Consider the following 16,078-nt stretch of genomic DNA (forward strand, 5'->3'; position numbering starts at 1 on the left):
GTTAAAACCATTAATCTATTTGCATTAGAGTAGACGACAAGCAAATGAGGCTGTGGTAAAGTTAGAACAAAATGTACTGCGTTGGATAATATTAAATGCAATAACATTTTAATTATAGCCCAGTAAGCCCACCCATGTGCAATACAAATGCTTGAAACAGAGCATGTTACTACTCTTTTTGAACACTAAAATTAAAATATATTAAATTGATCAGTGTATGACTGGTGTTTCAGTTTGATTTTCTTTTCCAAATCGAATGAAAATTACTGTCTGAATCTAATATGCAGCTTCCAATGCACATTGGCTACAATAAACTGTGTGGGCATTCAGACTGCGATTCGATTGGCCAGACATCCTGTCACTCTTGCCAGTTCAAGTCTGGTGTTGACGTAACCTTGTCTGCCTCTAAGCCCCGCCCCAAGAGGAGCTCAGCCGACTTGGACTTGAATGAGGTGAGCTCAGAAGCCCGTCAGACAGACGGATACAAAGTAGCACAAGCTGTTCACAAACATCGGAGATACTGGAGTACCGACGGCAGGCTGCGGCCCGGGGAGGGGGGGAGGACGAAGGCAACTGTGACCCCAGACCCCTGACTTCCACCCGCAAAGAATTTACCAAGAAAGAAAATATCGTTTTTATGTGATTTCTGCACCGTCGCGCGCTAGAGAAGTGAACTGGAGAGAGATCTTCGAAACGTTTTTCTCCTACATTTCCAGATTTAAATGTTCAACTTCATGGGTCTAATAAACGGTACAGCGGCCATCCAGACCAATGTATCCTGTACATGTAACTGCAAACGCTCGACTTCATTCCAAAGCATGGAGATCAGTAAGTACTTTTTGTTATGTTCAAGCTGCTACTTTTCTGTACTTTTCTTTCCCACTTCGAATGACCAAGCTTGTCAACCAAGCTAAGCTGTCTGTTAGGTCTCGCAGACTTCCATTGCGTGGCTGGTAGGCTAGCTAGCTTAGCTATCTATCCAAGCTCTTTCTGCTTTCAATTCAGCAAAATGTCTGGCTGACTGCCCGGTTTTTATGTGCAACGTTTCTCAGCCATAACATGTCACAGCTACTTTTTGTCTTGGGGATTTTTGTCAACTAAAAAGGTCTAGACTGTCTGCCGTGGTTTGACATGATGAAATGAAAGCTTATCTGGTCGTCATAACAAAGTTGACTCTTGTGCAGGCCAGACGTCTGGCTATCTCTGATTTCCAGTAATTGGCTCTAAATAAGGTCAATTATACTTCCATAAAAGGTGGCTCAGTGAAGACATTTTATAATACAAACTGTGTACATGTATTGTGTATGTATATGGACAATGAAAGCAAATTAATTAATTCTGGTTATTGGAGTGATCTTGTAAACCTAAATCTTGATCATACCATGCAGACAGTGGGCCAAATATTTAATGGTGGCATGAGAGGCTTTCTTTATCACAACATTTTGCATATTTAAATCAGTAGATTGATTATTCTACCAGGGATTCATAATGAATTAATAAAACACAATAAATCGGTTTACAAATATAAATATGTTTATTTATATTTATTTATGAAATAGTTTAATTAGAGTAGAGGGGTGATTATTAGACATTAACAATAATTGTATTAGTATCGTCTCTTCTAAATCCACTCGGAAAAGGTCATTCAGTTATAATAGAGATTTGATATAGTCACAAACTAATTTAGGAGTAAAGTGGAATTTCCTATAATGACAGTTGTGCTAAGCTCTGCCTGCAAGAACTACATTATGTTTTGTCTAGAGATGGAGGGGATAAAAAAGAACGAGAGATGGTCCCTGGTTTGATAAGAGAGTTTTCCCAAAGAGACAACCAGTCTGGATATCTTGGGACTGATCTGGACATATTGAATTCCTCAAAGTAATGGACTGTGAGCTCATGTCTCCTGCATACAGTCTCCTCTTTTCCACACAAAAATATTTTTTGCCAGGAAAGAGACAAAATTCATCCCCCCCCCCCCCCCCCCCCCCCCCGGTGCAATTATGGAATTTTGAACGTGATCTGATCTTGGTTTCCCCATAATAAAAGCGGCTTCTTGTATCCTGTCTGTAGTGCTTTGTTTCTCTGTGGTAGGGCAGTCTTGACTGAAGATGAAGTGTAAAAGGTGCATGTCTGAAAGTGTTTCCATTATCAGAAACAAATGCATTAGGAAGCCACTGCGTTTTGTCTAGACAGCCCCCCGAAAGAACGAGACGTGGTGGATGACAAAGCTTCAAAATCAGATAAATGGAAAATCTAAATACCATGGCCAGAATTAGGTTATTCACTTTGTTTGCCTCTGTTACTCAAAAACTCAGCCTATTTGGGAATGCTCTATCTCTCTGAGCATTTAAAAGAATATGTTGAAATCAATTTCAACGCTTATCTGACTGTGTGGGTGGTGGTGGGGAGCTCATCTCAAGCTTCGATTTGGTGCTGTCTGGTGTTCTAAAGAGCAGAAAGCCAATGAAAGATATTCGACAACCCACACTTCCTCTCAATCTAAGATGATATTTGTCACAACGTTATACAATGCACTTATTCAGTACACACACTCCTCTTTTCCCCCTATTTCTTCAGTGAAGCTGTATATTTCTAAGCTTCCAAATACTGCTTAACAATTTCATGGCAGGTAGCCTTTAAACGGTTAAGAGCGTTGGGCCATAACCAAAAGGTCGCTGGTTTGAATCCCAGAGCAGGCCAGACGGCTAGATGAAAAACTGTCGTTGTGCCCTTGAGCAAGGCATTTAACCATAATTGCTCATGTGAGTAGCTCTGGATAAGAGCGTCTGCTAAATGACAAAAATGTCAAATGTACCCTATTTATTCGATGCAATGATAATAAACACTGGTGGAAAAGAGCGTTTGATGCACTATACCAAGTTATCTAGCCTAAATAAAGTCATTGATAAAAACGGACCTTCTATGGCTATTTTTCACTGCCCAGACTAGAGGGCTGAATTGTTTCTTGATTTGTGATGAATTCCTGTTGATGATCGTTTGATTCTGTCGAGGCTCTGGTTCCTTCCCAGCAAGTGCTTTGAAGACAGACTCCAAGAGGAATCAGAAAAGACTTCACTCTGCTCGAGATAGCGAGTGTGATCCTTTAATTCATCGTAAAACGATACTCTCCCATTATACAAATACTAAAGGCAGAGGTTTAGGTTTTCTTTTAATCGCTTTCGGTCTGTCCCCCAAAAAGTGAAATATGAGTTTGCCTTTTAAGGGCTTATTCTCACTGAATAGAGTTATGGGGGTGAAATTTCTATTTACATAATATGTGCATACAGTTGAAGTCAGAAGTTTACATACACTTAGATTGGAGTGATGACAACAACTCGTTTTTCAACCACTCCACAAATTTCTTGTTAACAAACTAAGTCATTTTTCCAGAAATTGTTTACAGACAGATTATTTCACTTATAATTCATTGTATCACAATTCCAGTGGGTCAGAAGTTTACAAACACTAAGTTGACTGCGCCTTTAAACAGCTTGGAAAATTCCATAAAATGATGTCATGGCTTTAGAAGCTTCTGATAAATTATGTAAATTAGCCTAAGTCAATTAGAGGTGGACCTAAGGATGTATTTCAAGGCCTACCTTCAAACTCAGTGCCTATTTGCTTGACTTCATGGGAAAATCAAAATAAATCATCCAAAACCTCTGGAAACAAATTGTAGACCTCCACAAGTCTGGTTCATCCTTGGGAGCAATTTCCAAATGCCTGAATGTACCACGTTCATCTATACAAACAGTAGTACGCAAGTATAAACACCATGGGACCACGCAGCCGTCATACAGCTCAGGAAGGAGACGCAATCTGTCTCCTAGAGATGAATGTACTTTGGTGCAAAAAGTGCAAATCAATCCCAGAACAACAGCAAAGGACCTTGTAAAGATGCTGTAGGAAATGGGTACAAAATCCACAGTATCCATATCCACAGTAAAACGAGTTCTATATCGACAACTTGAAAGGCCGCTCAGCAAGGGAGAAGCCACTGCTCCAAAACCGGCATAAAAAAGCCAGACTACGGTTTGCAGCTGAACATTGGGACAAAGATCTCACTTTTTTGGAGAAATGTCCTCTGGTCTGTTGAAATAAAAATAGAACTGTTTGGCCAAAATGACCATTGTTATGTTTGGAGGAAAAAGGGGTAGTCTTGCAAGCCGAAGAACAGCATCTCAACCGTGAAGCATGGGGGTGGCAGCATCATGTTGTGGGGAAGCTTAGCTGCAGGAGGGACTGATGCACTTCACAAAATAGATGGCATCACTTGAAAGGAAAATTATTTGGATATATTGAAGCAACATCTCAAGACATCAGTCATGAAGTTAAAGCTTGGTCGCAAATGGGTCTTCCAAATGAACAGTGACCCCAAGCATACTTCTAAGGTTGTGGCAATTTAGTTTAAGGACAACAAAGTCAAGGTATTGGCGTGGCCATCACAAAGCCCTGATCTCAATCCCATAGAAAAGTTGTGGGCAGAACTGAAAAAGTGTGTGTGAGCAAGGAGGCCTACAAACCTGCCTTAGTTACACCAGCTCTGTCACAAGGAATGGGCTAAAATTCACCAAACTTATTGTGGGAAGCTTGTGGAAGGCTACCCAAAATGTTTGACCTAAGTTAAACAATTTAAAGACAATGCTACCAAATACTAATTGAGTGTATCTAAACTTCTGACCCACTGGGAATGTGATGAAAGAAATAAAAGCTGAAATAAATAATTCTCTCTACTATTATTCTGATATTTCACATTCTTAAAATAAGGTGATGATTCTAACTGACCTAAAACAGGGCATTTTTACTTGGATTAAATGTCAGGAATTGTGAAAAACTGAGTTTAAATGTTTTTGGCTAAGGTGTATGTAAACTTCCGACTTCAACTATACACTTTTCTATTTACATTAGCGACGGGAATGTCACGAGCCGAGAGAGGGTTCGGTATACGTTCTTGCATCGCAGCTCAAAAGTACTGTAAATGTCATAGCCACTAGCCAGGAGGCCAAGCAAACTATTCACATAGCTAGCTACTAGCTAAAGTTATGCAAGCAACTCTTCATGCGTCTACCATATTACACGTAATTATTGCAACAAAACCATATTAATCTCTTTAATAATGCAACAATTCACAAGCATGTCAAGACTTTTTTTCTTTGACTGTAGACATTTTTACTTCAAGACAAAAGCACAGAGTTACTGCTAGCTAAAGCTAACAGCATGTCATCAAGTAATGTTAGCATATCAAAATGAACAATACCCCTCTAATACGAATATACAACTACAGTAGACCTATCTTTTAACATTACAACCAACCAATCATTTTTTATCAATATCATGCAAATCATAAGGCTTTGTGGTAAAATCTAATTGTTACTGAGAACTTGGGTATAATTCACTGGGGACTTTCCCACCACCCAAAAATAAAATACATATAGATCATCCATATAGGTTATGTTTCTTCATTTGTAGCATTGTATGGCAATTTCCATCTGTCCACGTTGTAGAAATTAACACATCAGGGCTGCCACAAACGTGTAATAAACTTGCCAGCTTGTAGTCCTAAAAAAACGGACATTAGTTAGCATTTTCTACCTCTAGTTCATTGAGCATTCCTATGGGCGAAATTAATGGGGAAAGGAATGGAGCTTTGGGATATATGCCAAAAATAAGGTCGGAGGTTAACACAGGCTTAGGAGATCTTATGTTTCATTTTGTTCTATGAGATAATATTAGTCAGTTAACGTGACATGAATTATGAAGCCTTTATGTGCTCAAAATGTCAGTTGCTAACGAGTTGCTAGCGAGTCGCTAACTGTCAAATGGAACTACAACATTAGTCATACATTTTTTCACGTAACTATGTCGACCACGCAGATTAGTCTAACACTACAGTCCACCAAAGAGCTAGTTAGCTTAGTGAGCTTTCTGCTTCCCAGCTCGAAGGAAAATGCAAGGATGTTATATTGTTTGTTTCAGGCTGCAACCTTTTTACTTGTTTTTATTACATAAATGCATCAAAATTCACAAATAGTAATATTAGCTGATGAGATTCTCATAAAACAAAATATATAAGATCTAAGCCTTGGTTTACTGCAGACCTTATTTTTTATGTTTATCCAAAACAAACAATTTCTCCATAGGCTTTGTCCAACAAGCCATGGCGGAGTTAGCTTCTGTAAGTGTCTACAAAAAGATTCCATTACTATTGCTCTCTATTTGCCCTAGCACTTTTCATTTGATTTAATAAAAAAATATTTACACAAGCGTTGAAAAGAGGGACAAAGTTATTTTGACTGATTCACCTCATGATTTGTTTAACCGTTTTTTTGTTTTTATCCTCGCTAAGGAGTTTTTCCAGGAGTTAAAAAAAACAAACATATGTCCTGATTAGAAAAAAATCTGGTCCCAGATTTGTATGATTTACTATCAATTTTTTTTATAGTATTGGCATAAAAAAAACTGTTGAGAGAAATGGGCTTCCATAGATTTACGTAAGCTCAATGCAGCCGGCAGGCGGCAGCTACTGTGACAATTTCAGAATGTAACAGGCTGTTACTGCAATTTCAGGTAAAAACTCAATAAAACAAGTCTCAAATATAACCAAAATGTCTATACATTTCAGCTGTTTCAAAGACATTGCTCTGCTATTATCATTTACGCTGTAGGAGTGTTGAGCTCAACTAAGACAATACACTACCCTGATCGGAAGGGGGGCAACTGTTGGGAGAGTGTCGTGCACAACCTCCGGAGGTAGCTCTTGAGACGTTATAATTTTGCAACTTTATACAACAGTATTGGCTCTCGAGAATTGATACCTCTTGACTAACCTCTCAAATGTCCCTTTGCTATTGTCAATGTGAAAACAATCTAATAGGCATGTCAATGTCCTCTGGGGTATAAGCCACAGTAAACACTGCTCTACAACCAACTAACTAATAGCAGTTTGGTATATACGTCAAAATAATGCCTTGGAGGTGTGAAACCAACAGAGCAGTCAGTCTCGCCAAAGCTAATGAGGCTTACAAACATTAATTCAACCTTAAATTCTCAGAAGGATTGGAAACAAGGAAGGGCCTTGGGCAAGGGATGGTTGTCTCACTAATTTCCATGGAGAATTCATATCTCAATCAATTGTAACATTTGATAATGAATAATATGATACGGTGTGGGTTCTGTCCATATTCTTGCTATTCACACAAGTTTGAAGAAAGGAGGGATCCAGTGCAGTCAAGATGGGCCTAATCATTTGTCGCTAAATAATGTAATTTTTAAATAGGCCTAGTATTGTGCCCACTCTAATTTAATTTGGGTTGTATACTGTTTTTAAGAGCAAGGGCTTTTCTTTTGAAAGGGGAATTCACACAGTACACCTACACACACATACACCTGTGAACCAGGCTGGGAGTCTGGCACACAACTTAATTTTCCTGTATCCTTACTCTGAAGACGGTTGGGAAAACAGGCATCGGGGAACATAACCAACCACAGACCGTGGAATGTTCTGCGTTAGACACCATTTTCTCTCTCTCTCTCTCTGTCTTAGCAGGTCTTCAGTTGAGCAATCTGCACAGGAGCCCATATTCCCCCAAAGAGGTGTTTGTTCATGCATTCTCTTGTTTCTCTGTTCTCTTTTCGTTGGTAAGGAGAGAGTCTGTCTGACTAGCTCTCATAGGTCTGAATTTCAAGTGACTGTCATTCTTTAGAGAACAGAGCACATCTGCAGGTTGGCAGATTTGTTGGAATCAGAGCGCGGCAGCTTAGAGGTTGAGGTGATTTTAAATTAAAATCTATTCTGCTCTTTCTTATTGTGAAGTACAGTCTTGATTGTGATCAAATTGGACTTGGGTGAGCAACAAAGACTGTCCTTCATCGCTCTCTGTTTTTGGAAACCACTAGGTCTATTTTGGTGTGTTTCTTGTCATGCTGTAAACCTCCTTAAATGCTGGCTAAATACATTTCAGTGTCTCGTGGGGAACGTCACCCCATTGGCTGTGTCGGGATTCTCATACTGAAAGTATTTACCTTGTACTACATATAGCCTACATTCTACTACTTAGAACATACTGTTAGTATAATGTATGCAGTAAGCTCCTACATACTACAGTTACACACTAGGCCAACATGCTACTGTTCATCCATATTAAGGAAATGTTCTATTGCTCCATCATGTTATCGACCACCATTTGTTCACTTTTGCTCTTACAGCCGTCCCCTTTTCTGGTTGCATTGAATTGTTGGTCTAAAAAGGGTGATTCTCTTACTGAAAAGTGTACAGTGAATTCCTACTACAGGAAAAGGCTAAATTAAGTATGACATCCTGTCATTCAAGGCATACCCCAATTATGACACGTTTTTATATACTGCACATCTTTTTATTCTTGCATAGGGTACACTAAACATGTACTAAATAGGATGTAGTATGATTAATTGGATACAGTCTTGTGAAATGGAATACTGAAGCTATTGCCATCCTAAGCGTTATTTCAACTATCAGGCACCTTCTTTTCAGTGCCGCTAACACAATCCCCACCATTTTATGTTTATTGGAATAGCACTTCCTATTTACTTGTTTTGAAGAACAAATGATTTATGATTTGTAACCGTCTGGCCGGCATAGAACAGGCCCAGGCAGTGACAAGACGGACCACCCAGGAAAGTCTAGCTCACATCGCCCCCCTACCCCAACTCCCCCTCTCCTCATACCCAAGAAAACAGAGAATCAAATCTGCTACTAATTCAAGAGAACATGAGGAATATTCCATTGGACAGGATACAGGTTTTGTTCAGTAACTCCCTCCCTCCTTCACTCTTCTTTCTCTCTCTCACTTGTTCCCACACAGTGCTATTCTCCTTTTTCCATTATTTTTCAGTCAGGTGCAAACATGACAATGGTTGGCCATTTAGTGTTTAGATTATTTTAGAATCGGATAAAATGAACCGTTAATCCAACACAATTACTTCAATGAAATGACAGTGGTTTGATTGCAATTTTTTGAGGTGGGCAGTAACCTGTTAATGGTTAGGCTACCATTAGTTCTTATGCCTTCTACACATGTTGTTCTTTTGTAAATGGAGGAATATTTTTTTTCCTCATTAGGAGCAAGTCAAAAGTTACCTATTCTGGTTACAGAGGCCTAATAGAGGGTTTAATTATAATTTACCCTAATGTAGCAACATCAGGGTCATGTTCAGTGGTCATGAAATGGACGAAAACACTTTGAAACGGAGATGTGAAATGGGGAGGTACAATACTTTCTGAACTTGGGTCAGGGTGAAAGTAAGAGTGTTGCACCATTTCATTCCAGACCTTGTGTGACTGCTCATGTGAAACCATTTTTAATCAAACCCTCATTTCTATATTATATCATAACCGTTACCAGGAGTCAAGATCTCTGACTCAGGTTGAAGGAATGTAACTTTGGGAGTCTACTATTTGCTCATACCTTCAAATTGACCTCCCTCCCCGGATCCTGCATGTACAGTAATTGCAGGGTATGATTATTTTAGTCACTCTATAACCCTGTGTGTACACCATCCCCACCCACCTAACCCCATCTCCATGGGTTACCGAACTAGGCCGCAGCCAAAACCAATGATCTCATCAGTACCACTCACTGCCCAGTCATTGAAAAAACACAAGCCTCTTCCCTTTGAAGTCCTTGCTCATCTGCTCTGACACACCGGCTGTGCGTGAGCTAGCTAGCCAACCGGCATCCATTTGCATTGGAAATTAGGTGGAAGACACAAGACCTGGCAAAACCTGCCAGCAACATGGGAAAAATCACAAAGTGAGTCCTGACCACAGACCTTACTCACTCACCCTACTTATCAAGACTATCAGATTCTTTAACTCCCTTCAGTTCTCCCCCTACAGCTCTATCTGTGGGTACCATTGGGGGCCCCTGTGAGGACTTGCCTGTGTACAGTACAGGGAATAAGGGTCCACAAGCAAGCAGATCGAGCTCTGAGCTGTATAATGCTTTATCTCCCCACCCCCTTCAGTTGTTATCAGTGTAGTCCTGGGCTCCATTCCCATCCAGTCACCCCCCCCCCCCCCCCCCCCCCCCCTCTGCCTCTACCCCTGCTCCCTCGCCCCCAGCCCTAGGGGGATAGGCACTAACATGCATGTCCTTTGTTGTCTGAAGCTGGCCAGAATGCCAGACTGGGGAGACTTTTTTTGGAATTTAGAATTGATTTGGGTTATTCAGTTCTGGGAAAAGAGTGACCGAGAGAAAGGGAGGATATTAGTGTGTGCATTAGAGGTCGACCGATTAATCGGAATGGCTGATTTTAATTAGAGCCGATTTCAAGTTTTCATGACAATCGGAAATCGGTATTTTTGGGCGCCTATTTATTTTTATACCTTTATTTAACTAGGCAAGTCAGTTAAGAACACATTCTTATTTTCAATGACGGCCTAGGAACGGTGGGTTAACTGCCTCGTTCAGGGGCAGAACGACAGATTTTCATCTTGTCAGCTCAGGGATCCAATCTTGCAACATTACAGTTAACTAGTCCAACGCAATAATGACCTGCCTCTCTCTCGTTGCACTCCACAAGGAGACTGTTACGTGAATGCAGTAAGCCAAGGTAAGTTGCTAGCTAGCATTAAACTTATCTTATAAAAAACAATCAATCATAATCACTAGTTAACTACACATGGTTGATGATATTATCTAGTGTGTCCTGCGTTGCATAGAATCTGACTGAGCATACAAGTATCTAAGTATCTGACTGAGCGGTGGTAGGCAGAAGCAGGTGCGTAAACATTCATTCAAACAGCACTTTCGGGCGTTTTGCCAGCAGCTCTTTGTTGTACGTCAAGCATTGCACTGCTTATGACTTCAACCGAAGTGAAATGGCTAGCTAGTTAGCGCGTGCTAATTGCGTTTCAAACATCACTCGCTCTGCTCTGAGCCTTCTAGTAGTTGTTCCCCTTGCTCTGCATGGGTAACGCTGCTTCGATGGTGGCTGTTGTCGTTGTGTTGCTGGTTCGAGCCCAGGGAGGGACGGAAGCTATACTGTTACACTGGCAATACTAAAGTGCCTATAAGAACATCCAATAGTCAAAGGTTAATGAAATACAAATGGTATAGAGGGAAATAGTCCTATAATTCCTATAATAACTACAACCTAAAACTTCTTACCTGGGAATATTGAAGACTCATGTTAAAAGGAACCACCAGCTTTCATATGTTCTCATGTTCTGAGCAAGGAACTGAAACGTTAGCTTTTTACATAGCACATATTGCACTTTTACGTTCTTCTCCAACACTTTGTTTTTGCATTATTTAAACCAAATTGAACATGTTTCATTATCTACTTGAGGCTAAATTGATTTTATTGATGTATTCTATTAAGTTAAAATAAGTGTTCATTCAGTATTGTTGTAATTGCCATTATTACAAATAAATAAAAATCGTCTGATTTAATCGGTATCGGCGTTGAAAAATCATAATCACCATAATTTGCAAATAAATTCATAAAAAATCCTACAAGGTGATTTTCTGGATTTTTTTCCTCATTTTGTCTGTCATAGTTGAAGTGTACCTATGAAAATTACAGGCCTCATTTTTTTAAGTGGGAGAACTTGCACAATTGATGGCTGACTAAATACTTTTTTGCCCCACTGTACGTGCATGTTGAACTAGTCGACTGGTTGATTGTTTGGTCGATAGGCTATTGGTCCAACGAGATATTTTTTTAAAATTATCCAGCAGTAGCAAATATATATATGTATATGGCACGCTCAGTGAACTAATCCATTGCAGAGGCAAGGGGTATGCCAGGTGAACTCTCTGCCTGAAAGAGATCAATTATGCCAACAAAGGGTATCCGGCTCTGCTGGCACATTGTAGAACAGATGTCCACAGACAGAAAGTGTGCAATGTAATAATGTGAAGTATAGCCCAAATATATTGTTTTTGTTGTGTTGAACTTGACAGTAACACGTGTGTGTGTGTGTGTGTGAGTGAGGGGGGATTATAAAAATGTTAGTCAGTGATTTGTTATTTTTGCACACATGTAGCCTTGTGCACTTGATCAATGTCTATAGTGGGCACTATAATAGAGCAAAAATATAATGCCTGTTTGTTTCATTCTATTTCTACTTTAAGATGTTTTTTTCCTGTAGTGTTTGTGTCTGGTTACAAGCATTCTATTATAGAGGCTGTCATGCCTAACTGCAATATTAGTGTATTGTTTTTTTATCAAGACTTGAGTGTCATTTGCAGTAAAGTCTAGGCAACAAGTAACATTGGTTTGCTTTCTTAATTTTTTTTTTAGCTGTGTTAGGTTCACATTAACCACTTTCTTTTACACAAAGAGAGAGATCATATTCTTTGTTTTTTACTTAGTTAAAACCTGCATTTCCCCCTAGCAGGGATTTTTTTTTGCATGTTTCAGTGCAACAAAAAAAAGTGTCACCTTTTTGGGCCCTCACCAGTTTGCATCCCAGGCATAGAAGTAGGTTTATAGGCTACCTGGCTTGCACGCAAATGTATGCATATAAATGTGCCCACTTGTGGATCTGATGGTGTTTCTGATTGGTTTAATACACCACCACTAATGAGCTGTGGAGATTCTCAAAGTAATGTTTTCTTTACCTCAAACAGCAAACAAACAAGTCTGTTTTTACATCCATTGATATTGACAATAGATCCTCAATATATTTGTAAAATCTTTCCAGTTCTTTCCCTTCGATAATCACTCAGCGTGAAAGGGAAAAATGTCATGCTCTGATCCAATGGTAATGTCATAAAATAGGCCTACCTGATTACCTCTTATCCCTTGCGCAGATAGCCTACAGCTGTGTCTGTCCCGAGCTCACTGGTGCAGGAAACTCTTACATGCTGACCACACTGGTCTCCTTGCATGAGTGAGTGTTGCAAAATACATTTACATATACATGTTATTCAATAATTGAATTCAAACTGCTTGCGCGTCAGCGATCATCTGCGTAGCTAGGCGCTAAAATAGACCTTGGTTCTATTTTAGATGCTTGATGTACTGTAAGTTCCACCTCTTCCATCTCCTCATTGGTTTTTAGGAGCATATACCCGTGTGGGTGATTGAAAGTTGAACATTCCAGTCCAGTTGGTTGCAGTAATGCACTGTAAAGTTGATTGCCAACCGCCATATAAAATCCACAGAAGAAGTAGACTGAACAAGGAGAGATTACTAGAAACTATGTTTCCCCTTTTATCTGTGGATGAATTGTCGGAGTAGGGAACACACGATTTTGTGTGACTTAAAATGGCATAAAATTCTACAAAGATCCAGTAAAAGAAAAAAGGGCTGTGTACATTTCAGGTAAAATAACAACCCAATGTTTTTATCCCAGGACATAATAGCTAGCAACAGCAAGCTAGCTAGCTGAATATCCATGAATACTTCACTTGTCCCCAAATTAATATTGTTGGTTCAGAGTTCGTTTTGATATTTCAACCTGCTTGTCCTGACCACATCTGGTGTGACTGGACAAAATCCACATGCGCGCGATGGCAAATGACATTTCAATAGCATTTTGGGTCATTCCATGTGATTTCAGCAAGCTATGACACCCACCATCTCAAATTGTTCTGAAATGGTTTCTGTAGTTATAAACAGATAAAGATAAGCATACCTGCAACATTTTGTTCAAATACAATTTGGCCTCTTTGAAATTAATTGAATGCACCCAAATTGGCCATATAATTTATAGGATTCATAGAATATTCAGCAAATATAGTACCCAACGTCTGATTTCGACCAAACCTCTTCTTAACAATGATTAAGACGTGAAGAATCAAAATTAATGTTCAAAAGCCAGCCACGGACCTCCAAGACCCCATACCAAGCCCACCCAACAGCAAGTATATAGTATCTGTTCTCTATGGTTTGACAAGTGGTATGACGCTGCGGCTTGGATAAATATTTATTCAACTTATGTAATGTATTCTCAGCGAATTTGGTGCTGTTTATTTTTCCCTTTTCAGAGAAGTTGTCTATGTCCCATCACACAACCTGATAATACCAGGTTCTAACCCCTAGATGGTGCTGATCCTGCTGTTAGGTGAAAAAAGAAGAATCCCCTCCCCTCAATGTTAACTCAAAACGTATTATTTAAATGATAATGGTTTATACACGTACAATTAAGAGCTACAGTTGGGAGAATGTATTTGTCCAAATAGATCTCAAAGAAAAATCGTATGAAAACAAAAAACAGGACTATTTATTATTAATTTCATTCTTTCACTTTCTTTTCTGTCTTCAGTGCATCTCCTGTTGCAGTGATGATGTTAAAATCCCAAATTATTTTGGTGGCCAAGTAGCAGTGTTTGTTACTCTAATGGTGCAGATGATGCTTGTTTTTGGAAGAAAACGTGTGTCCTCTTTGTTTTGCCAAGAAAGTGACTTTGCTGGATTACTTAGATGCGTGCTTTCCTTCAATGTTTTCATCATTCACATCCTACACAATTCCAATCCAGTACTCATCATCATAGAAGCAAAGTAGAAAATTAGAGGCTCGCACATTCACCATTGAATTCTCATCTATGGGTTTCCTTAGGAACAAACTTAATGCATAATCTGGGCAGTACCCAACTTCAGCAGTGGCCAATTAACTATCTAGTGGTGAGGACAATTTCAATGACAAATTTCTCCGAACAGGGGGAACAAAACCCTCACAATTCTTTGAGAATACATTACATAGGATAAAGAAACAATACTCCAAGCCACAGCTCTATACTACTTGCCAGACATAGAAAACTGATACTATATACATGTTTTTGGTGTGGGGGGTCCGTGGGTGGCAAAAGTAATATCTGTGGATTCGTCGTGTCTTACTCGTAAAAAAAATAAGTTTAGCCCTAATTGAATGTTGGGTACTATATTTATTGAATATATGAATACTAACAATTTAAAATGGCCAATTTGGATGCAATCAATTATAAAGGGAAAGACAGCCACATCGCGGATACTGACACCTTGCTCCCGGACAACCTAAACAGATTCTTTGCCAGCTTTGAGGAAAAAATACAGTGCTGCCGTGGTCCACCGCTGCTCACGAGGACTGTGAGCTCTCGTTCTCTGTGGCTGACGTGAGTAAGACATTTAAGCGTGTTAACCCTCGCAAGGCTGCCGGTCCAGATGGCATCCCGAGCCTTGTTCTCAGAGCATGTGCCTGAAGGGTTTACTAACATATTCAATCTCTCCCAGTCTGTTGTCCCCGCTTGCATCAAGATGTCCACCATTGTTCCTGTACCGAAGAAAGTGAAAGTAACTGAACTAAATTACTATCGCCCTGTAGCACTCACTTCTATCACCATGAAGTGCTTTGAGAGGCTAGTTAAGGATCATAACATCTCCACCTAACTTGAAACCCTAGACCCACTACAATTTGCATCCGCCCCAACAGATCCACGGATGACGCCATCGCACTGCACATTGCCCCATCCCTTCTGGATAAGAGTAATACCTATGTAAGAATGCTGTTCATTGACTATAGCTCAGCCTTCAACACCATAGTGCCCTCCAAGCTCATCACTAAACTAGAGGCACTGGGTCTGAACCCCGCCCTGTGCAACTAGGTCCTGGACTTCCTGACAGGCCTACCCCAAGTGTGTTTGCTCAGCCCCCTTCTGTTCACCCATGACTGCGTGACCACACACGTCTCCAACTCAATCAAGTTTGCAGACGACACAACAGGAGTAGGCCTGATTACCAACAACGATGAGACCTCCTTCAAGGAGGAGGTGAGGGCCCCTGCGGAGTGGTGCCAGGAAAATAACCTGTCCCTCAACAAAACAAAGGAGCTGCTCATGGACATCAGTAGATAGCCAAGAGAACACACCCAATCCACATCAACGGGGCCACAGTGGAGAGGGTGAAAAGCTCCAAGTTCCTCGTCGTGCTCATCACTGACAACCTGAAATTATTAATTCACACAGACAGTGTGGGGAAGGCGCCGCAGCGTCTCTTCAACCTCGGGGGCTAAGCTGAATTTCTTCAGCCTCCTAAGACCCTCAGGCACTTTTACAGATGCACCATTGAGAGCATCCTGTCGGGCTGTATCACTGCCTAGTACGGCAACTGCACG

At 40.2% G+C, this 16,078-nt stretch overlaps 1 protein-coding gene across 1 annotated transcript in view; it reads left to right on the forward strand.

Moving 5' to 3' along the window:
• The first annotated feature begins 442 nt into the window (after positions 1-442).
• Positions 443-16,078, forward strand: part of pmepa1 (prostate transmembrane protein, androgen induced 1) — a 76,821-nt gene continuing 61,185 nt past the window's right edge. The window contains exon 1 of the mRNA XM_021568436.2: positions 443-828. Coding sequence (XP_021424111.2) covers positions 723-828 — 106 coding nt within the window. The 5' untranslated portion in view covers positions 443-722. The remainder of the gene's footprint in view (positions 829-16,078) is intronic.

Source organism: Oncorhynchus mykiss, chromosome 17, assembly GCF_013265735.2.
Source record: "Oncorhynchus mykiss isolate Arlee chromosome 17, USDA_OmykA_1.1, whole genome shotgun sequence".
Taxonomy (NCBI): domain Eukaryota; kingdom Metazoa; phylum Chordata; class Actinopteri; order Salmoniformes; family Salmonidae; genus Oncorhynchus; species Oncorhynchus mykiss.